Genomic DNA, 24,064 nt, shown 5'->3' with positions numbered 1-24,064 from the left:
AGCGAACAATAATTATTTTAGTTATAATAATCCTCTCTGCATTATTTATATTGATTTGAAGCTTTTAATAAGATCTTAATATATTATACTCAAAAAAAAAAAAGAATATATGGCTAAGTAAGGTGTGAGCAAAGGGTAGGTTCGGTTCAAACCGAACCAAGGCCATAAGATATAAATTGAACTTTTTTGCGGAAATTGATATTTGTATTGAGCCAATCAATTTGATCACTTATGTTCAATTTTTACTATTTCGATATGATTTTCAGTCCAACCTATGAATTTTTATCAAATCAACTCAAATCGAATATCAAATTTGATTTAAACTGAATAAATCAATCAATCGAAATGTCAGTTCAGTTTTGAGTTCGGTCGGTAATTTTGCTCACCGTACAACGATATTGTAAAATTCGCTGTACCGTTTAAAATTACTGTTGATTGATTAACTGCAGCCGAAAAAACCAAACCTTATTATTAAGAACCAGTGAAAAGCGCTAAGCTATTAATGGAGAGAAATCCCAAATCTCGTGAAGAGAATTACTAAAAATAACAAACGCAAATGTCGATGGAAATCCAAGATCCACATTCCAAACACAATCCTAATTCTAATTCCAATTCCAATCCCAATCTCAATTCTGATCCAAATCCGCAAAATGCTCTCGCTCCTAGAATTCCTCTCTCCAATTCACATTCATCGACGTCAATGTTCAGTGTTCGACCCGGGCCCCACCATAGGAGGGCCCACTCCGAGATGAGCTTCCGATTGCCGGACGACATGACTATGATGATGATGGGTCTGTCGCCTTCTGATCCGATCAATGGCGGTGGAGGTGGAAATGAAGGTGGCGGATCTTCTGCTTGTAGTCTCGAGGAGATCGGGTCAGAGGACGACCTCTTTTCTACCTATATTGACGTCGATAAGCTTAACGGAGATGGGCGCAACTCTACGGATCAGAGTAATAACAATAACAACAACAACAACAACGGTGAAGGTAATGGAGATAAAGGAGGAGCTTCTACTTCAACGTCGAGGCCAAAGCACAGGCATAGCAACTCCGTTGACGGAAGCGTTTATGGAGACGTAATGGAGGCTAAAAAAGCTATGCCTCCTGATAAGTTACAAGAGCTTTGGAGCATTGATCCAAAAAGAGCAAAAAGGTAAGATTTTCACCTAATATTTTGAATTTCCCTGTGTTGGAGTTCTGTCATCTAACGTCTTGAACTTTGTAATTATGGAAATTATGGTTTTATCATTTTGAGAATGCAATTGTATATTGAATTGAATTGTTACTCAAGTTTCCTGAGCCTGAAAGTATGATTCTTTGGTTAGTTTTTTCTTTTGGTTCAGAGATTTTCTTTTAAAAAAATAAAATTCAGTGTTAAATTGAATTTCAAGCAAATTTCAGGAAGCAATATGTTGTAATGTTAAAGAAATCATTTAAAATGACATGATAAATTTGGCATCCCTGGTTAATTTAAAAGGAAAATTGTGATGTTCCTGTGAATACTCATTTTTATTGTTAAGGTTATTTTGCTTTTGAATTTTTATATATTAGTTTCGAAGTTTTATGCTGGCAAATATGCAAAAATTGAAATCTATACACATCCATGAACACATACTAATACCATGATGTGTAATCGTGTAGTATGATCTCTGTGTTTGTTTTTTAAAGATTTTTTATATTAAAATTGGTTTACTTATGCTCAAAAGTCTTGGTCTTTGCATACAGGATACTAGCTAATCGGCAGTCTGCTGCTCGTTCTAAAGAGAGGAAGGCCCGATATATTCTAGAGCTTGAGCGCAAAGTTCAGACCCTTCAAACAGAAGCCACCACTCTTTCTGCCCAACTGACCTTATTCCAGGTTCATTTTTAACTTTAGCACATATATGATCTTTCCTTGTGTCATGCATTCAGGAGGCAAGAGCTAATGACCTTAGTTTGAACATTTCACTGTGATACAAAAATGTTAATGTTGTGACCATACTTGTAATTATTGTACTTCACTCGTGACATGATTGTGTCAATATTAATCAGAGAAAACATTGATGCATGATTGCACAAGGAAGAAGTTTCCGTCAGGACAGAAATAAAAGTATGATTTACAATATTAGGGAAAAGGGAAGAGGGGAGGAGGCATTGCATCTGGATGAAATTTTATACGTATTCTTGATAGTCATTACCTTCGTCCAAAAATGGCTTTTTCAGAAGGCATGGTACAATGCAGAAGCTTCTAAATTGTAACATTGTGTCTATATTTATTCTCATGTCATTGTGCATTTGCCTTTTCACTAAAAAAAGTTCACATCAATGTGCCACCAAGCTGGGACTTGTATATTCCACTAGGATTTACGGTGTTCAGTCATTGTCCTGACCATGGTTCTGCTTTTTTTTTTTCTCAAATAGAGGGATACAACAGGACTGAGCACAGAAAATACAGAGCTTAAGCTTCGTCTTCAAGCTATGGAGCAACAGGCTCAATTGCGCGATGGTAAGTGCCCACATGATATTGATAAATGATACATGTTCAATTACTTTCTCTTGGCTGTATCTTTCTTCTAAATATTTGTGAATTTTATTTTTATTTTGATATTCTACAGCTCTGAATGAGGCGCTAAAGAAGGAAGTCGAGAGACTCAAAGTTGCCACTGGCGAAATAATGAGCCCCGCTGAGTCGTTCAACTTGGGAATGCACCAAATGCCATACACCCCATCTAACTTTTTCCCACATCCACAACAACCAGGGCCTGCTGGTCATCCAAATATGCAGTTGCCACCACTTGCACATTCCCAACCTAGTATGCCATCTCACCCTCTTCATCAAACAAATTCCCATGCTTTATCAGAAATGATGCAAAATGATCCTCTTGGCAGACTACAGGGGCTTGATATCAGTAGTAAAGCACCAAACATTGTAAAGTCAGAAGGCCCCTCGCTTTCTGCAAGTGAAAGTAGTTCCACATTTTGACAAAAACTAGCTGCTAACTAGCTGACTTGTTCATGGCATGTGTGTGTTTATAGACTGACATCCAGTCGCTTGGAGAAGGTACCCTTTTTTAATTTGATCATTCATTCTTTTCATGTTGTGGGGATCAATTCTTAATTGTTTATTCTTAGGGTTCTCCCAGAAAAAGGGAAGCACCCAGGTTTTGATGCAACGTGTACGAGTTCTTGTTTAACATGAAATTTTGTTCATCAATGGGGCTAGGTTCAATGGGAATGAAAGGTCATTCCCGTTTGGCTGTCAAGATGTTGTGACATTGTTGTCCAATTCATTTGTATCTCATTTCATTTGTAAACGTGGACATTCTCGTTCCATTTCCTGGATTGTTCAAAATGGGATCTCAATCGCCTCCTATTTTTGTTCCAACCTGGAAGCTTTTGATAACAGTTACTCACTACCCTCATTTCTCCCCATTTTCTTTTTCCTATTGTTTCTATATTCTTGTACGTTTTGGGGTGACTTAAAACTTCAGTTTTCACATTAGGGCGTTGTTCGATGACAGTTTGTTAAGTAGCTTTTACAGCTTTTACTGCTAAAAGCTATAAGGTAGCATTTTAAGATTAATCTCTGCAATGTTTACCTTTTAGCTTTTTATAAAAAGCTAATCCAAAAACTAAACGTGAGTAAAACAATCAACGCTACGAAAACAGACTAGAACAGTTAATGTTACTAAAATAATTAATTTTATCGAATAGACCTTAAACAACACTTTTGCCAATGGAGAATGGTAGTTTTGTTATTCCTCTATTAACAATGTGGTTTAAACCCTTAACTAAAAAGCTGAAGATTAAAATATGTGAAATTTACCTTAAAATTTCAAAAAAGTTCGGTTTTTTAGCAGACCAGAACTTTTTGCATCCATGGGATCTATGAAAAGTCAAGGGACTATGACAGCACTACTTGAAAACAAAGGGATTATGCAAAAATCTTGCCTGATAGTGAGGGAGTCATGTGACGCTTCGTTCAGGATTACTTCAAGGAAAATTAAATATTTTAAATTTACAAATTGGTCAACACAGAACGTGGCAGGGCATGGTTTGAGTAGGAAAGGAATAAAATTGTTCTCCATATCTCAAATCTGAACGTGGCGTTATTTGATTGGGCGGTAGAATGGATGTGGTGGAATAATATAATTGTTCTCCGTATATAATATACGATTTTAAGGTATGAGACTGCCTTACACGTATAAGCCATTCATATAATAAGTCACAATTTATTGTATTTTTTTTCTGCAAAAAAATATTAATATCCTTATTTATGTCAGCTGTAGTATTTGATTAATTTAGTATATGAGGAAGTCTATATATTAATTTTAAGTAAATATAATTAAAATTTATTGAAAATATATAGTTTTATAATAATAAAAATACATGTACTCATTCGTAAATTTTAAGAATTAAAATTACTACTTTCCAAAAAATAAAAATAAATGTAATTTTTTTCAACACATGTGGTGCTGATGTGCATGTAAATTTTGAATAGCTTTGAGAGTTTTGACCGATCAAAACACTGATTTGAATGCTACTTCAAAAGTTGTTTTGTAATATAATATTTGAACTAGTTTTTGAAGGTTAGCATAGCATTTTTTAAAAATTAACTCATGTAACGTTTAACTTTTAGCGTTTCATGAAAAGTTATTTAAACAGTTAAACACAACTAAAACAGTTATACGGCAATTAGCAAGCAATTAAATATTGTTCTCATACTTAATTATCTTGTAAACATAATCAAATTACAAAAAGTACCATTTTATTGATACAACATTGGCTTTTTATTTGTCTTTGTTGCAGTACTAATCAATAACCAGAGAAGAACTCTAGTTCTTCAATATATAGTTAAACTCTTCCACACCCTTCAAGCTTTTAATTATTCTCCTCCCAGCTACTTTAGAATCATAACCTCGAATCCTCTATGTTCTATGGTATCCTGAAAAAAATAATAATAATACCCATATAAATTAATTAGCATTTCTAAATCACATGATATATATATATATAGGGTAAATTGATGTTATAAAGTCTACTTGTTTGTCAGTCATTAGATTTAAAATTATATTAAGATAAATGTAATTATTTCATAGCGTCATAGCTATTGTAGTGGGGTCAATTATATTTATAATATAGGTTTAAATTGATGAAAAAATTTTAAAAAGTGTCCGTTATGTGAAAAATTTTTAAATTTTTAATCCAATTAAACTCACTAAAAAATATTTTTAACTCTTCCGTTGTACATATATAGTGGTACTAAGTCATTTCCAAAGATTATATAGTTGCGAGTTTAGATGAAAATTTTTTGCCTACACTTTGTATATGTCCGGTGCTCTGCATTAAACTAATCTAAAAAAATATTTTTTTAAAAAATGTTAATCTTTTGTCTTGTTTTTTTCAAAAATACCCTCGTTTGAACCAAAACGTTATTTGTAATTAGTTTAATATCCATATACACCGGTGCAAATAAGTTTTTCCCACTTTAGATTCCAACAAGCGTTAAATAATAATAAAAAAAGTATGTATATCTATAATTTAAAGAAAGAAATGGAAACGCATAGCAATAACTTAAGAAATAGAAGCATACTTGGAGCAGTCAGTCTTAGGGCTAACTATATATGGAGAAGTAGTTCCACAAATAGCAGGAAGCTCATTAACTCGAGTATAATTGAGTCCAGGGATATTAGCAGCACCGTCCTTGACGCATTGGCATTTAAGCCTTCGATCTTCGGTGGTGTTAGCGAGTTCAATCGACTTTTTAACACCATAGCAACATGCCGGTGGCACAACACCGCCAAAAACACCGTACACGATGCACGGAGTTAACAGAGCAGTTGCTTGCTCGCATGTTATTTTTGCATAAACATGAGGAGCAATTACTAGCATTGAAGACACTATCAGTGATATTAATATTGCTGCCTTAAATGCCATTTTGATATTGCTGTTTCTTTTTTTTTTTTCTCTTTCTTTCTTTTCCTCTTTTGTTGTCTAAACCAGTTAATGGATATGGCTTTTTATATAGAAGTGGAAGTTAGGGACGATGGACGATGGTTTGGCTGTTTTTGGCGCTGGTCTAGAGTGGCGGCCATATAAGCTTCGTTTTGAAAATTATTTTCCAAGACGATTCTAACTAATTACGGTGATTTACGTAAATTACAAAATTACTTAATTGCTTTTGTTGAATGTTAGAATGATTTTATCTGGATATAACTCAGGTCTGAATACGGAGACAAGTATATGCAAATTAAAAAAATTATTCTTGGAATATTGAAATTTATTAGTATCCCATAGTATTTATAAAAGGCTAATGGTATAATCTTTTTATTTTATTTTTTCATTTTTCTAAAAAATAATAAATAATTTAAATTATATATTAGATATGAAGTGTCATTTAGATTGATGGATAAAAATTATATACACTCAATATATGGGTCCATTTACACACCAAATATTATTTATATTTATATTTATATTATTTATTATTTATTTATATATTTTTTATATTTCTTATAGGAAATTTTTTATAGGAATATATTCATATAGAATTATTATATATACTTGTATATAGTAGTAAACATTAAATATTATTATTTTTACATATAATTATATTTATTACTGCTTATTTTATTATATTATATAATTATACTATTAAATTATTATATATTAATCAATAAATAATTTATTTTTGTAAATATATTTATATAATTATAATTATAATTAATTTATATAATCATAATTAGAAATTGAATTTACTAATTCTATTTATTATATAATTAATGTATAATTCATATATACATCAACGACGAGGTTTTTTAAAAACATTTTATTATTTTATTCTTTTTTTTCTGATAAGTGGTTATAAATGTCCTCGTTTGAAGTAAAAAATTAGGGGTGTATTTAATAAAAAACAGTTTTTATTTTCTATTTTTTGCTTTCTAAAAAAAAAAGTTTTTTTAAAAATGAAAATGGAAAATCCATTCACTTGGTAATAATATAAAAATTATATTTTAATTTAAAAAACTTCTTAAACATTATATATAATTAAAATGAAATATTATAAATTAACTTTAGAAATTTTTTATTTTAAATTTTTAAATTTTTATTATCGATTATTTATAATAATAATAATAATAATAATAATAATAATAATAATTTTTTTGTAAATTTTTTTAAAAATAAAGGATATAATATATTTGTAATAACAAAATTAATTATATATTAAAATATAATATAATTCTTTATGTTATTTAGATTTTTGATTTATTTAATAAAAATATTTTATAGAAAAATTATTTATAGATATTATAACGTCAATTATGAAAATGTCTTTTGGCACAAAGAAAAATTGTGGAAAACAACTTAAAATGGTGTTGCAAACCTTAGTTAAATTTTGTAAAATTGAAAATTTGTTTTCTAATTTTCCAAATAGAAAACTAACTGATTTGAACACAAAACTCTACTTTCAGTTTTCTTGAAAAATTTTTCTAAAAAACTACTTCAATTTTCTGCAAGTTAACACATCCTTGATTTTAAAAAAAAAAAAAATTAATAAATAATTAATTTTAATTGATTTCGATGTATTTAATAGCCTCCTACACAGGATGTAAATAGTGTTTCCTTAGACTAAGGAAAATCATTTTCAATTGGTTGTTTTCAACTAAACAAAAGGAATAAATTCCCACGTTCTCCAAAAAAAAAAAATCTTCTTTATAATTTTCACTTTATCCTTTTAATTCACTCTATTTTTTTATTTATTAAGAGATTCAATAAACCGAAATAACACGATATATTATACAACAATAATAGAGAGTAGTCATTCCCTTAACACATTAATTTAGTGAAAACTCTTATGATCGAAATGATTTGAACTCGAGACTCCTCACATTAGTAAAAACAAATTAGACCACATCTAATTAATCAATTCACTCCAATTTGACGAAAAAGAACAAAATCCGAGACATTATTTTCCACATATATACGTTCAAAATATGGAAAGATCAACCGAAAATTCCAAGATATTTTGTCGATAATTGACAATAAGACTGAGAAGATATTTAGTTGTTTGTTATGAATAATTGAACATAGCATAAAGGAGAAGAAAGCTCCAGATGTGCAATTAGGATTTTTTGATTACTCACCAACCGTGTCTAAATCACGTTTAGATATTCCATGGATCTTTGGATATTCATAACCTTATATTTGGATTGATGAATGATAAAATTTCGATTTTTTATAGATTTGCTAATTTTTTTATTTGACGGAGAAAAAATAAATTACAATTTATAATAATGTCTATAATGGCATTAATTTTCAATGATGCACTAGTAGTTAGATTTTTCCGTTTAAAGTTTGATGAAACAGTTCATTTTACCGAACATATTAATAATTTAATTTCAACTTTTTTTTAAGGATACTCAAGTTCGTTTTATGAAGTTTAAAATATTTAATATTATTAAAAAATATCATTAATTAAACCATAACATACGAAATTTTATGAATTTTGTGAAATTAATTAATTTTTTAAATTCTAATATAATCCAGTGAAAGTAAGGTAATTCAAGAAGGTTTTATAACTTGCACCTCCATTTGAAAAATGATTCCGTGAGTGGAATTTTTAACTTAGACTGGTACTAGGAGTAGGAGTACGTAGTGGACTAGTACACATCTTTAAAAACTTCCATTTCAATACGTTACGCAGCCTCAAAAGGAAAATTTAAAATATTTTTTAATTTCTTTCTAATATTTATGTATTTTGAATATAATTTAACAAATTAGAAATGAATTTCTTATTAAATTTCTAATTTTTAATTAATTGAATTTCTAATATTCTTAAATTAAAAGGTTTAATGCATAAAATTTGTGTGAAACATTATTTATTATATTTGTAAAATTTCAGCCTCTAAATTGAAAATCAGTGGTGAGATTTATTTTCAACAACAATTATTCACTTTTTATATTTCTACTTTTTTTTTTTTTTTGAAAAAAAAGAAACAAGACAATAATAATCATATGCTTGAATTTTAAATTTATGAAAACTAATATATTAGGCCTTGTAATATATTATTATTACTGTTTATATGGGCTTTCGCATGTCGTCATTCCTGGGCTTCCATAGAGTCCACTTCCAAGACTAGGGGAACTTGGACAGAGAGAGTTCAAGTCCTTTGCAAATCCAATTATGTCTATTTGGACCGTCCTACACTCCTACTCCAGTCATCTATGTCCTTTGCAAATTCAAAGTTTCCTTCTTTTTTTATATGTATATACCATCAGTTACATATGCAAAAAATATTGCAATCTGCGTTAAAATAAATATTATACACTTTCCATTATGGACAACAAATTTTTAAATCACATATTACACCTTGCAACTAGATTAGCACAATATTCAGCAATATCTCTTAGCCAGCTTTTAGCGTTTTGATTAAATCAAAACTCTATCTTTGTTGATTCTAATGATCAGTAACTGCTCAATGTTACAATTTCTAAAAAATATTATAAAAATTATGTTATTAAATGGCGTTTAAGCGTTTTCACATAGAATGTCAAATGAGTAGGGAAATGTGATCGTTAATGGGAGAGCTTGAATGAATTGCAAGCTGCTCACAAATATAGAGTTGAAATATATTAAAGTTCAGCGGAATTAGACAATAACTGATATTTCAATGAGTGATGTCAAATAAGAGTTTAAACTCGGCAGAAAGAATATCAATCTGCAGTTGAGGCCGTGGGGCAATGTTAAAACAAAATTTTTAAACTTGGCAAATAGATTATTAGATTAACGAATGATATATTAGACCGTGGGTAAATATATGGTAATAGTCAAAATGGATTGCCTCGGACAGGACAAGTTGGTCAAGAGTAGCATGTGAGACAATCGTCCATAAGACCATAAGAGCAAAAGAGAGATGGCAAAAATCACACTTCTATCATGCATATGAAACCAAAAGGGCTTGAGGTGTCACAATAAAATAATTTTTCTTTATATATGTACTTCATTGAGTTCTGCACGCCCCAATAAGTTAAGCTTCTATAAAGAGGGTAATAATTATAAAAATAAAATTGATTTTATGCAAAGTATGTGCACCAATATAGCATAAGGCTACCACGCAATGTTCCAAGAGAAACGGCACATAGAAAGGCAATTTGAAATCGACAATGAATCGTGAAAGAGGAAGTTGTAGTCAATAGTAAATCAATTGTAAATTGACTCGTATTGCAGTTACGGCAAAGCTCTAAAAATACGAATAAAATAACAAATGCAGCAAAAGAATAATGAAACCGAGAGATATATCATGAGACGTGCAGATGTTTAATTAGAATATATGTGTACGTGATATCATTTTCTTATTTTGATGTGTTATTTCATTTTGTGCTTATTATTATTACCATTGCGAAATATGAATGTGCACTTAAAATTTATTACATATACTTCTATCTTGTAACTGCTTTGGATTGTTGTTTGTATTTTGTAAGGTTCATATAACAACGGCACGAAGTAGCATAAGGCAAATATCTACTCGAGCGATAAAGAGCACTCGAATAATAATGGACGCAACTCAAAAGCAAATCAATTAATGACGGAAGAACCCTAGTGCAAAGAGAAATGCAGATGATACTCTAAGCACACTATCCTAATCGACAAGGTCATCGATTGTTTGAGTGGAAGAAAGTACATATGAAAATCCTATCTAGCTAAAAGGGGAGGAATGATGTAATATAGAGAATACTAGTAATTAATATAAAGTATAATCCTTTATGTAGAAAGGTAGTTGATTGGATAGATAATGATAATATGTAGTAGATAAGCGAAAGAATGTTGTACAAAGTATAATCATTTATTTTCCACTCAAAGTACATTCTTTCTTTTTGTAGCAACGCAACAAGCAGATGCAAAGGAGCATTCTTTCTTTTCGCAGTAGTGCAACAAGAAGATGCATAGAACTTTTTCAATGGAAAGTTGGAAATAAAAGTAACTGCAAGTGGAACGCCTAGAGTGGATGTAACACAATCGATGAGGTCAACGATTTGTCTGAGTGGGGAGGATGTAACGGTGCAAGTGTTTGGAACACATTGTCATGCTATTGTATGAAGTGACATGGGCTAGTTTGATCATACGAGAGAGATATGAGGGTGTGATAGCTGAGATATAACAATATTTCTTTGTGCTACATCCGAATTTACATTAATATATGCATGGTGGTGAGTCTAGCACCATACCCATGGATTCATACCACTAGTAGGTCTAAGGACAATTATAAAACCATTAAAGACTAAAATAATATGTTAACTATATTTATTAATTGTAATGTTTGGTAACCGTTAAACGTTATAATTTCTATAAATTATTATAAAAATTATGTTAGCAAATAGTACAAAAATTACGTTAGCAAACAGTACAATTAAAATTTTGACTTTTAAAATATAAAAACTAGCTTAAAAGTTATTTTCAAATAAACCTCAAAGTTAGAGCGTATTTTAAAATGGTCTAAATGGACAAACGTTGCGGTCTACAATAAAAAAACTAATTGAACCAAACCAAGCTGAGGATACCTTGCGTATGGAAACAAAAGGTTTTGGTTGCAACTCTGCGGTATGCGGCCTACTAATAACTTGCAGTTTCCAGAAGAAACCCTTACCAGTCTCTGTTCTTTCCTCTCGGTTTCAAAGAACCAAGAAACAAACAATGGTGGCTCGTTGCATCTTTAAATCGGACGATATAGTGATAAAATCGCCCAATGATAGGCGACTCTATAGACTAATTGAGCTTGAAAATGGTCTCTGCGCTTTGCTAGTTCACGATCCCGAGATTTACCCTGACCAGGATTCTAAAACCCTAGGCAACTCGCACCAAGTAGAAGAAGAAGATGATGATGACGAAGAAGAAGAATATGAGGATGATGATGAAGAAGATGATAGTGAAGGAGAGGATGACGATGAAGGTGAAGAAGAAGAGGAAAGTGAAGATGATAGTGAAGTGAAAGGAGCGGGAAAAGGAAAGGAAGGTTCGCAGACTAAGAAGGTTAGTTTTCTTGTATCTAAATGAAAATTCAAATTTACAGCGGATTGAAGATTGGAGAGAGGATTTTTGCTTCACATTGATAGCTGAAAGTTCAATGTCGCTGTTCTTTTACACTGATTATCAAGTTAATACCTTATTTATGCTTTTCCCTCTCCGCGTGGGATAGTATATGTTTAGTCTCTTTTGTTATTGCTTTATAGTGCTGCTTTGAGGAACAGTGGACTTACAAGTTTGGTTTATTTACTTGCTCGCAATGTTGGTTTCTAAGAGATATGAGTATGGACTTCAGTGTGATATAGTGATGGGATTTTTATTCTCTTTGCAGGCAGCGGCAGCAATGTGTGTAGCGATGGGCAGCTTCTCTGACCCAGTTGAGGCACAGGGTCTCGCTCATTTTTTAGGTTTGTTTGCTAAGATCTAGTGATTGTGTCCTGTGCTGCTTTTAACAGTGTGGAAGCTAAATCATTCAGTAGAATCTTTTTCAAAGTCTTAGAGATCACTTTTGGCTCATTTTCATTATAGAAATTGAATGCAGTCTATGAATTGCGTCCTTTTGTTATTTTTTTTATTTTGGGTTGGTGTGGAAGCAATCTTTTTGTTTTTTTTTTTTAATCTTTATATATTTGAATAATTTTAATTTGGGCAGGAAATATCCATGTTAAGTGTAACTTTTAAGATTACCACTGTATTATATTTAATATTTCCATTCCTTTTTGTTATAAAGCAGAAAAAAATGTGAAATTTGCACCACTAGCTAAACATTATTAGATTAAACCTCTAGAAGCTGGATAGCAGAGATCCAATAGGTTGAAAGTATAATAGATCAGTGTTATTAAAGGTTGTGTCAAGAAGATTACTGGCAGAGTGCTAGGCTGAAGCTGTTGATCTTGTTATATTTGTTGGGAGGTCTTGAAAAGAAAGTAAATTCTGGACTTCGTTAAGGTTCTACTCTTCTAGCAGAACGTAAACAGATTACTTGTGTGGGTTCTAATGTGGTTTGGAAGTAAAATTATCACTGGCTTTAGTTGACAGAAGTACTTGTGTTGAAAAAAAATTGTCAAAATTTGCAGCACTAGCTTACTGTTTCTTACACTATACCTCCAGAAGTTTTAGGCTGAGTTCCAATACTTGTTGAAGAATCTAATGGAACACCATTTGTCAAGGAGATTATTGGTAGAGTGCTGGGGCTCAAGTTGTTAGTCTCGTTATGTTTGTTAGGAGGTGTTGAAAAGAAAGTAAACTATGGACTCCAGTAAAGGTTCTACTCTTCTAGCAAAAGTGAAGAAAATTATTTGTGGTTTGGTTGTACTGAGGTTTGGAAACAAAATTACCAACAACTTTGGTTGACAGGAGTACTTGTGTTGTGGTTTACACAGTGAAAAGTCTGCTCATAAAAGGACCAAACTTCTTGCATTGCTCGCAGTGTTTTCCTCCCTATGAGCTCTCTCTCTCTCTTTTTGTGTATATCAGAAATTTTTAAAGGAGGGGATGGTGTCCTTAGTGTTCTAACCATCACTTCCTGTGCTGCAAGGCAGGCATTCAACTATTAAGACCTTCTCTTGGATAAAGGAAGAGATTACTCATTCTGTTTCTAGGTCACTTTTTTTTTTAAACAACATGCATTTTTCTTTCGTTTCAAAATTCATGCTGCTCGATATAAGTTTGTCACTCCAATATTTGCTCACAGCCTATACTTTTTTCAGAACACATGCTTTTCATGGGGAGTACTGATTTTCCAGATGAAAATGAGGTTTGTTTTACCATGTCTTTTATTGAACACTTTCTGGAACAATACTGAGAAAAATTAGGAAAGTTGGGAGTTTAAGTTTTTTTTTTTTTTTTTTTTTCCCGAAATTTATGTGTAAAAGAAGAATATTAGATGTATGACAATGGGAATTATGGAGACAATTTTTCTCATTCATGTTTGTTACTTTATTAACTCTTGAAAGGCATTGATATTTAAGGGCAACAGATGCCTCTTAAGGGACAATTGAAAGAAATATTTATCCTAATATGTTGTTGTGGTAGTTTTTTCCATAGTGTTTTATTGTCCTATAATGGTTGAACCCTATGCTAGTTGTTTGGACAAGATATATGTATGTTTCATTTGCCACTCCTATTAAATTGAAAATAATCTGGTTGCAATAATATAATTGTAGCTTGGTCTGCCACCTTGACTATTTTATTTGCTAGTATGATAGTTACCTGTCCAAGCATGGAGGCTCATCAAATGCATACACTGAGACTGAGCATACATGCTACCATTTTGAAGTCAAACCCGAGTTTCTTCAGGGTGCCTTAAGAAGGTAATTGACTGATGCTTACTGGACAGTAATTTGATAGTCAAAGACCTAAATTACTAATTCCACTTTTGTATGTGCCTGTGCATGTGCATGTCAAAATGATCTCTTTGGTTCCTCTATATGTGTATGCACAAGCATGTGCATGTGGAGCCATATGTACAGGTGAAAGATGCTATGGTCTTTCCTGATGCTGTTCATGTTGATATCGGGTATATAATTTCTTGCGAGTTCTGATTGTATGTCCACTTGTCATGGTCAAATACATATTGCAGCTTTAACTCACCATATAATTTTTCTCTTTTATTCAAACTAGAATTATTTTTATATTTCATCTGAAGTTTTTATAATCATACAAGTTAAATGCATGTGATGGGCGAGACCTAGCAGCAAGGAACAAGTGAGGCTGCAAGGCTCATACTGACTGTCAATGGACATTACTGTCTGTTTTTATTTGTTTGGTCATTGTGATCATTCCATTGATGATTATTGTGTCTGTGTTTTTCCTAGCTTCAAAAATATGTTGATATTATGTATTAGATGATAATTATTGCTTCTTGTTATGATATCTTGCCCTGCATACAGTGCTTGCTTTGTAGTGTTTTTCTTTTGTTACAATTATATTATTATGTGAAAAATGCCTTTAAGATACAGAAAATGCTTTAGATTTTTATGTGTCTGTTGTTGCTTTGTCAGATTTTCTCAGTTTTTTGTTTCACCTCTTGTGAAAGTTGAAGCCATGGAAAGAGAGGTGCTTGCAGTAGATTCAGGTGTGCGCAACTTTTCTCTATCCACCATTCAGTTGTCTCTCTTAAGAGCTTAGCTTTCATCTGTACTGAAATTGAATTTTTATTTTGCTATTTTCCTGTTATATCCAAAACAAAATGGATATAGAGTTTAACCAGGTTTTGCAAAATGATGCTTGCCGCCTCCAACAGCTCCAGTGCCATACATCAGGACCTGGTTATCCATTTAACAGATTCTTTTGTGGTAAGCTTGCTTCTGTTATATTTTTTAGGACTTATTTGTCTGTTTATGTGAATCAGCATAATTTTCTTTGTTTTCATGGAAGGGAATAAGAAGAGCCTTATTGATGCTATGGAAAAAGGAATAAATTTGAGGGAACATATTTTGAAATTATACAGAGATTACTACCATGGTGGATTGATGAAGCTAGTTGTCATTGGAGGAGGTAAAGTTTCTCTTTCATGATTCTCATGATATATGCCATGTAATATAGTGCTTAGGAGGTACTCAGATGAGAGGAAAAGAAATTGACACAAGGTAAGTCAATTTGTTGGAGTGCACTTAGTTCTTTGTTGCATTCAGAAGTAAGGGTTTTCTTTTGTAGATCATTGGGTGCCATGGAAATGGAGATATTCTAAATGATTGGGATGATTAGATGAAAATGAAGATCAGGATTATGCTGGAAATAACAGTAAGGTGGTAGCACTAGGAAAAGTTATAGCCCAGTGTTTGTGTAGTGTCAAAGTTGGTTATAAATAGCTGTAGATGGTTAATTGTAAGAATTAATATTTGACTAGAAAACATTTGAACATTGTGTTTTGCATTACCTATGTATTTATGAAATTATGTAGAAGTGATAATGATACTTCAAATTATTAAAAGATGTGGCTAGATTGTAATTGGGAAAAGTGGGGAACTTTCTTTGGGAGCGTGTATTGAATTTATGTTGATGACAATGCTATTATCTGATGCAGAGTCTCTGGACATACTCGAGAATTGGGTTGCAGAGTTATTTTCTAATGTCAGAAAAGGTCCTCAGGCAAAGCCAAAGTTTCAGGTACAAGGTTCTGTCTGGACAGCTGGTAAACTTTATAGATTAGAGGCAGTTAAAGATGTTCACATCCTTGACTTAACATGGACACTGCCATGTCTTCGTCAAGATTATTTGAAGAAATCTGAAGATTATTTGGCCCATCTCTTGGGGCATGGTAAGATAAATTATTGCATAGTTTATTGAATTGTTGCATAGTTTATTGGTTATTCACCTTCTTATAAAGAAAGGGCCACTTGCTTTTCAGTAAAGAAACTCTGTGATTGCACAGTTCATGCATATATAACCTATGTTTATAATGGGATATGGGAGTGTGAAGTTAGCACAAAATATGCATTGATGACAAAAATGTTGCTAGAATCAATCACTCCCTTTCTAGGCTCAAAGAACTTGAGATATGTAATTTCTCACCCAAATCAGATATAATTTCATGACGCAAGAACCTGGAATTTGTACATGCATAAAAAAAAAAAAAAAAAAAACAGAATATAGTTGGTCTCACTTTTTCCTAAATGTATGTGCAGCATCAATTCATGCTTTAGGTTTCTCGTTGGTAGTAGAATGTAGTTTATATTGGTTTTCTTGGACATCTTCGGTCATGAAGTTTATATGATTACTGTTGGTCAGATACTTTTAGCTTGAGTTTCATTTGTAAGCACAAGGTTTACACCTTGCAGAGGGCAGAGGAAGCTTACATTCCTTTCTCAAGGCTAAAGGATGGGCAACTTCTTTGGCTGCTGGGGTTGGAGATGAAGGAATGCATAGATCAACTGTAGCTTATATCTTTGGCATGTCCATTCATCTCACTGACTCTGGCTTGGAAAAGGTAATGCTTTTGTCCCATCTTCTATGTATTTTTGGGATCATTTCCAAATTTTGAGTTTGTCTGTATTTGGTGCTGCAATCCTTATGTTCTTGAAGAATTTTATTTATGATTTTGCTTTCTTGGAGGAATTTGAGGGGATGCTATTGATGCGATTCATCACATGCCCATCTAGGGATGTTTTCCTTAATCATAACTCATGGGTAGTGAGATTTATTCACTTCCTATTGTGTTAGTTCTCTATGGGAAGTTATCGAAAGCTTTGTATAGTGAATAAACTTACAGAGCTAAAGACCTTTGTACCTTCTCTGTCTCTCTGTTTCACACCCACACCCACACATACATCTACACTGCATCCACATATGCCCATACCTTCTTGTTAAACTTACAGACTATCTTTTTCCTTTCACTTCTCACCTCTTTCTATTTTAATTTGATATTGATTTCTTTTCCTATCTACTTTTATTTTACAGCTTCCTTTTGAGAAAGAAACAGGGAAAAAACTGTTGTTGTTTGATCATCCTGTCACTTTTATACCACTCCCATCCCATGTCTATTATGACCACTCATACCTCCTGATAGTGATCATGCCCTAGCTGGCAATTTGAGTGCAGTAATTGTTTATTGATGAAAAAGAACTTTCATTTTAGCTTGCTTCAGCAATTATTTGTCACTTTATGCCGTCACCAACTCATGGTATACTCATGCTACTGCTATATTTTTATTTCCAGATTTTTGACATCATTGGCTTTGTTTATCAATACCTCAAGCTGCTACGCCAAGTTTCTCCACAAGAATGGATATTTAAGGAACTTCAGGATATTGGAAACATGGAATTCAGATTTGCAGAAGAGCAACCACAGGATGATTATGCTGCAGAACTTGCAGGTTTAGCTTTGTAGTTTTTCCTTTCAGCTGGTTTTTATGGTGCATTCTTTACAAGTTGCTTTTTTAGTACTAATGACTGTCTTGCACTTATACATTTTGCTGAGATTTGAGAATTGAAGTCAATGTCACGTTGGATTTGGAAATTCAGTTCACTCATATGATAATAAACCTTTTTCCTTATTCAAAAAAGATAAATTATTTTAAAATTCAACAAAATAGGATTGGAAGTGATTATTATTAGAACACTTATTATGATCCATAATACCAAATAGTTCATTATTGCAATAAATATAAAAATTTGCAGATGAAGTAGATTCATTTTCTAATTGTTCTGTGTATATAATATACGTCTTCTTTGGTTTATCAACATTATGAAGCAACCCCTTCTTCTTGCACCAAATATCTTACCATTTCTGAAGGAACTGGAGTTACATCTCTTTTCCATTTCCATTCAAGAGTTCTTATGTGACATATTATGTTAAAGTGAAATTCTATATTTATTATAATGGGTTATAAGACTTTATTTTTTAATAATAGAAAATGGTCCTATTAATAATAATGTCAACAAGCATACTGTGGTCAAATTAAATGATAATAGGGGATCAACATTGTCCAGACATTCACATTTCTACAGGAAGAAACATTCCTGCCATTAATTAAGGTTGGGAATGTATTTTTCCATGTACATGGAAAGTACTAGTCTGGCCCTCAGGTGAAGGAATGTGACTTTCACAAATTTAAAATTTCCATAATAAGATGAGAATGTTAAATTTCCTTCTCTTATTTTTAGGTGGTTCTCGCAGCAAAGCACTGTTAATGGAATGAAATGGTAAAAAGAAAAATGCCATAGAACAAACTGTAACTTGTTTGGGACTGAGCCTTTATTTTCCTCATCTGTCTGACATAATATTTTCATTTTCCTTTGGCTATTGATGCCTGAGAGTTCTTTGTTGCAGAGAATTTGCTTGTTTACCCAGCAGAACATGTCATCTATGGAGATTATGTGCACAAGATCTGGGATGAGGAAATGATAAGACATCTCCTGGGTTTCTTCAAACCAGAAAACATGAGGATTGATGTGGTATCAAAGTCATTCATGGATTCACAGGGTAATTGCTAGTCCAGCTTTTTGATCATGTTATTACTAAAGGCCTAATTATTTAAAAATCTACAGCTTCTGACCCATTTTCACATTAAAGCCGTATAATCTTAATAAAATAGTTAAATTTGATTAGTGAAACGATTACCTGCCAATGTTGTGTCATCATTACTGAAGGAAGTATTATCTGTATCATTTACTTATGCCTAGGCATTGTCACATAAGACACCACATATTCACTTTAGTTTAGAATTTTTCTGAAAAGTGTGGAATGATGGCGTCCCTAGTGAGACCAAGTTATTAGTTAAAGCTTCTATAGTTCTCTATTGCCTATCAACAAACTATACATGCTTTTATAGATTGTTATGAAATGTTTTTCCAATTGTGTGAACTTGAAGTTTAATTGCTTGCTAGAAACATATAGAATATTCCATGTGTCTCATCTAGTCTGGGTTATTGACTCTCTCCTTTGCCACCCCCTCTTTCAGATTTCCAATTTGAGCCTTGGTTCGGATCACGTTACATTGAAGAACATATTCCCCCTTCTTTGATGGAATTGTGGAAGGATCCACCAGTACTTGATGTTTCATTACATCTGCCTTCAAAGAATGAGTTTATTCCATGTGAATTCTCTATCCGTGCTGATAACTCAAACGACACAAACTCATCTTTGCCAAGATGTATAATTGATGGAGCATTGATGAAGTTCTGGTACAAGCCAGACAACACTTTTAAACTTCCTCGTACAAATACATACTTCCGCATGAATTTAAAAGGGGCATACAATGATGTGAAGAGTTGTATTCTAACTGAGCTATTTATTAACCTTCTCAAGGACGAACTAAATGAGATTATATACCAGGTTAGTTGGTCTTCTTTAATTATGAGCAATTATTAGCTTTTTACAATGAGGGACTTGTATTTTTCTGAATTTGTTGTTGGGGAAAACCTAAATGCATTTCATGCAGATTTATAACTAGTGATGGAACTTGCAAATGAGTCAACTTGAGCGATCTGACATGATGGTCTGCTTATACCTTGTTATAATAAGGGTGTATTAAGAATGCTGATGCTGTTTATAGAATAGACAGTTTTCTGATAGACTAAAATACATTTTCTTTTGGGGTAAACTTTTACAACATCCCTCTGCATTTTTTACTGTTAAAGGTGTGATATTTACTGTTTAACCTACTTTTGAAAAGTCTGTTTTTTATAACAAAAAAAAGAAAATCTTGTTCAATGGAATCCTTCTATCAGCCTGTTTGGCAGATGGTTGATACTTGTTTATTTTCTTGATTATTGCTTTGTAATTTATTTCCTGACCTTCATATTCCACTTGATCTGTTTGTTTTTTCCATATTGTATGTAGAATTTTGTGTGATAGTAACCATTTACTTTTCTTTGCAGGCGAGTGTTGCCAAGTTGGAAACATCTGTATCTTTTGTTGGTGATAAGCTGGAGCTAAAGGTTTATGGTTTTAATGATAAGGTTCCAGTTCTATTGTCTAAGATTTTGGTGATAGCCAACTCTTTTGTCCCTATCAATGATCGGTTTAAGGTACATATGACCTTTCAACTGAATGGCAGACTCTAATCTCACATTGCATTTAGATGGCAAGTTTTCAGTTCCATTGCTTATTTATCAGACTGTCCATTTTAAATTCACTGAATAAAGGTTATAAAAGAGGATATGGAAAGAAGTTTGAAGAATGCCAATATGAAGCCTCTAAAGCATTCATCATACTTGAGACTTCAAGTTCTCTGCAAGAACTTCTATGATGTAGAGGAGAAGCTTTGTGTTTTAAGTGATCTGTGTCTTGCTGATTTGAAGGCATTTATTCCTGGACTTCGTTCCCAGGTGCACAAATAAAATACATGCCAATATTTTTATTCTTCACATTAAGACTATCATTGTTCGTTTTGATGTATTACGGCTGTATTTTGTACACGTTCAACTGACTCCCATTTTCTTATTGTACAGCTTTATATTGAGGGTCTGTGCCATGGTAATTTGTTGGAAGAAGAAGCAATCAACATATCAAATATATTCAAAAGCACCTTTCTTGTACAACCACTCCCTGTGAATATGAGGCATGAGGAGCATGTATTATGTCTTCCTGCTGGTTCCAACCTGGCAAGAGATGTCAAAGTGAAGAATAAATCTGAAACAAACTCTGTTGTTGAGGTGACTGATAATTTTACTAACTTCCTGTATTTTTCTGTATATTATGTACATATCTTTTTTCTATCAAACTTAAATTATTACACTATTACTTTCTCCTTGATTTCTGTTTCATATTGCAGCTTTATTTCCAAATTGAGCCGGAAACAGAGTCAAAATCCATAAAATTGAAGGCATTGATAGATCTTTTTGATGAAATTGTCGAAGAACCACTTTTTAATCAGCTAAGGTAACTGTTTTCTGCTGCTGGAAGCATTTCATATTTATCATCCTTTGGTTAGGGGTGCACACCTATTTTGAGAGCATTTGAGAGCTGTTTGTTGTTGAAAGATATTCCTATGATATTTCAAACAGATCAGTGTGGTTACTTTACTGAACTTTATATCCAGCTTCCCTTTAGGCATATGTAAACAATGGTGCATTTTTTTGTCCATGTGGTTCCTTGGATTGACATAAATGATATCGTGATATTCATGTTCATTTACCATGAATCTGACTGAGTTTTAAGTAAGGATCTATATTGATGTGGTCATTTGTCATTTCATTCTTTCTAAAAGCTTTTCATTTATTTTGGATTATAGGACAAAGGAGCAGCTTGGTTATGTTGTTGAATGCAGCCCAAGAGTAACATATCGTATTTATGGGTTTTGTTTCTGTGTTCAATCTTCCAAATACAACCCAATTTACTTGCAGGGGAGAATTGACAACTTCATTTCTGACCTAGATAAGTTGTTGGTAATACTGCTAGTTTCATGGATTTTGGATTTTTAGTTTGCTTTAAAGTGTGTTCTAGTTGTTGTCCTAGTTAAGGTCATTGTATAATTATATACCATTTACAAGGAGTATCTGCTGTCTGTAAATGATTTAGTTGTTCAGATCCTCATAGGAATTGCATCATTTTGAAGGCATCCTTTAATTCTAAAACTTAATGTGGTAACTTAAATTTAATTTTTTCAAATAAAATGCTTCACTCTAGTTTGTAAATCAATTAGGTAACCCTTTGCCACATTTCAGTTGAAATCAAGTCGCTTTGTTTTTGACGTGGCAACCAAGTACCTTAGTACTTCCATTTTTTTTTTTTTTCTTTTCTTATTTTTTATTCCGCTGCTGCTAACAAAAGTTTCAATGTGGGCATCACAGGAAGGGCTTGATGACACATCCTTTGAGAACTATAGAAATGGGTTAATGGCTAAATTACTGGAAAAAGATCCTTCCCTTCAGTATGAAACTAATCGGCTCTGGAATCAGATCGTCGATAAAAGGTACTATTCTTATGTTTTTAGGCTGTTGTGAGATGGTAATTGTCAAATTTCAGTAAGCTACCAGATCCCGAAACAAAGAACTCATCATCACGTTAAACATAAGAGCTTTTTTCAAGTCATTGGGATATCACAACATGGATACTGCGGATCATCTTGTCCGTCTAACTTATTTTTTGGCTTTGATATACACAACACACACAGGGTTTGAAAAAAATGAGGAAGAAAATTCAATTCAGGGGTCCATTTGAATAGATAGTCGATTTTTAATGAAGGTGGATTTGGATTTGGCATCGTGTTCACCTTCATAATAATTTGCTTAAAACACATCTAAATTCACCATCATCTCACATGCACACTTATCCAAAATGACTCCGATCGAATTCTATTAATTCGTATTTTATATGTTTGGAATAAATTTTAATATAGTAGAATTCTTTTAATTCTATAATTTCAAATACTTGAAAAGTAAAATGAAATTGTCTATGTTCGCATTTTGCTTTCATTTATATCAGGAAACATTTAATTTAAACAAGGATATATTAGGTTTTTAATTGTGATTTTTCATTAAATGAATTGAATGCTTGCAAAATTATAGCACTGTTAGACATGATTTAATTTCTTTGAAAATGACTTATTTTTAAGTTGAATTGAATTTATTAATTATATCTTTTCCAAAAATGAGAATTGGCAGAATGGAATTCAATTAAAAATGGTGCAAATTTTGAGTTCCCAGACGGTAACATATACAAACATTTTGTGTATACTTCTACCCAAGCTATTTATATTCCTCATCATTGATGGATTCAGGTATATGTTCGACTTCTCACAAAAGGAAGCAGAAGAAGTGCAAAAGCTTCACAAGGATGACGTTATCAGTTGGTACAAAACGTATTTGCAACAATCATCTCCCAATTGCAGAAGACTTGTAGTTAGGGTTTGGGGTTGCAACACGGACTTGAAAGAATTCGAAGCAGAAAGAGATTCCGAGCAGGCCATTAAAGACCTCTCTGCTTTTAAGATGTCATCTGAGTATTATCCAAGCCTTTGTTGAGCTTGTCATTTCGACTAGTTGAAATAATCAAGTGTACCATGAAAACCCACTGAAGGTCCTGATACTGCAGATGAATTTTGAAGAGGAAACTGCCAGGAACAAATTCACTGGCGAATGGCTGATCGGAGATTACTAGCGATTCCAACAATTATTATCCTTGTAACATTGAATTCATTTTACTTACAATTTTATTGAATTTTTTAATTTCCGCTAATAAATTGTTAAAGTTTTTTGGTTTGAGTTGGTATAATAATCTCAAGTCAAATGGTGAGATGGTTGAGTTCTTTTTAGAGATGATATTGGATGATTGAGTTTCTTTTAGAGATGATATTGGGTCCGATACCAGTCAGATTTTATAATATTTGTATCGAACCCACCAACAAAAAGTTAGTGTACGCTGGATACTATCCCTGTGTTAGATCGAGATCGGGTTCGGGTAGGTTGGGGCTGGATTGATATATACATATCCGCTCCGTCTTCAAATAGATTGAATTTTATATACTCTAAAAGGTTAAAACAATAATTTTTAAATAGATTGAATTTTATATACTCTAAAAGGTTAAAATAACAATGTTAAAGGAGTGAATTTATATATTTTGGGAACTGAACTGATAAATATCAACTTAGGTTAGAGTAATTAACTTTGCAATGAA

The 24,064-nt window shown here is 32.4% G+C and overlaps 3 protein-coding genes across 4 annotated transcripts; 2 read left to right on the top strand and 1 right to left on the bottom strand.

The window, feature by feature from the left end:
* Positions 1 to 467: 467 nt before the first annotated feature.
* LOC105638744 (transcription factor RF2b) lies at positions 468 to 3,366 on the top strand. The gene is made up of 4 exons (XM_012222606.4): positions 468 to 1,155; positions 1,728 to 1,860; positions 2,403 to 2,487; positions 2,597 to 3,366. The coding sequence occupies exons 1-4, from the start codon at positions 557 to 559 to the stop codon at positions 2,962 to 2,964; spliced, it is 1,185 nt and encodes a 394-aa protein (XP_012077996.1). The 5' UTR covers positions 468 to 556; the 3' UTR covers positions 2,965 to 3,366.
* A 1,310-nt stretch (positions 3,367 to 4,676) lies between these two features.
* Positions 4,677 to 5,971, bottom strand: LOC105638734 (non-specific lipid-transfer protein 1). The gene is made up of 2 exons (XM_012222595.4): positions 5,575 to 5,971; positions 4,677 to 4,926 (listed from the first exon to the last, which is right to left on the bottom strand). Exons 1-2 carry the CDS (start codon positions 5,916 to 5,918, stop codon positions 4,917 to 4,919), a joined length of 354 nt encoding a protein of 117 aa, XP_012077985.1. The 5' UTR covers positions 5,919 to 5,971; the 3' UTR covers positions 4,677 to 4,916.
* Positions 5,972 to 11,532: 5,561 nt separating this feature from the next.
* On the top strand, positions 11,533 to 23,651 carry LOC105638720 (Insulinase (Peptidase family M16) family protein). 2 transcript variants are annotated; one of them, XM_012222575.4, is made up of 19 exons: positions 11,533 to 12,009; positions 12,335 to 12,410; positions 13,713 to 13,759; positions 14,203 to 14,315; positions 15,006 to 15,079; positions 15,204 to 15,299; positions 15,382 to 15,501; positions 16,031 to 16,264; positions 16,785 to 16,933; positions 17,662 to 17,818; positions 18,775 to 18,927; positions 19,406 to 19,779; positions 20,325 to 20,474; positions 20,592 to 20,774; positions 20,898 to 21,101; positions 21,221 to 21,327; positions 21,680 to 21,833; positions 22,239 to 22,360; positions 23,168 to 23,651. In XM_012222575.4, exons 1-19 carry the CDS (start codon positions 11,548 to 11,550, stop codon positions 23,409 to 23,411), a joined length of 3,219 nt encoding a protein of 1,072 aa, XP_012077965.1. In that variant the 5' UTR covers positions 11,533 to 11,547; the 3' UTR covers positions 23,412 to 23,651. The 2 variants fall into 2 exon arrangements, with proteins under 2 accessions (XP_012077965.1, XP_012077974.1); XM_012222584.4 differs by lacking the exons at positions 11,533 to 12,009; positions 12,335 to 12,410; positions 13,713 to 13,759; positions 14,203 to 14,315 and adding an exon at positions 14,364 to 14,521.
* The last annotated feature ends 413 nt before the right edge of the window (positions 23,652 to 24,064 follow it).

This window comes from Jatropha curcas, chromosome 9, assembly GCF_041381405.1.
Source record: "Jatropha curcas cultivar XTBG-Jc1 chromosome 9, XTBG_Jcur_1.0, whole genome shotgun sequence".
NCBI lineage: Eukaryota > Viridiplantae > Streptophyta > Magnoliopsida > Malpighiales > Euphorbiaceae > Jatropha > Jatropha curcas.
Note: the sequence above shows the minus strand (reverse complement) of the source record. Positions and strands in the feature narration are given on the sequence as shown.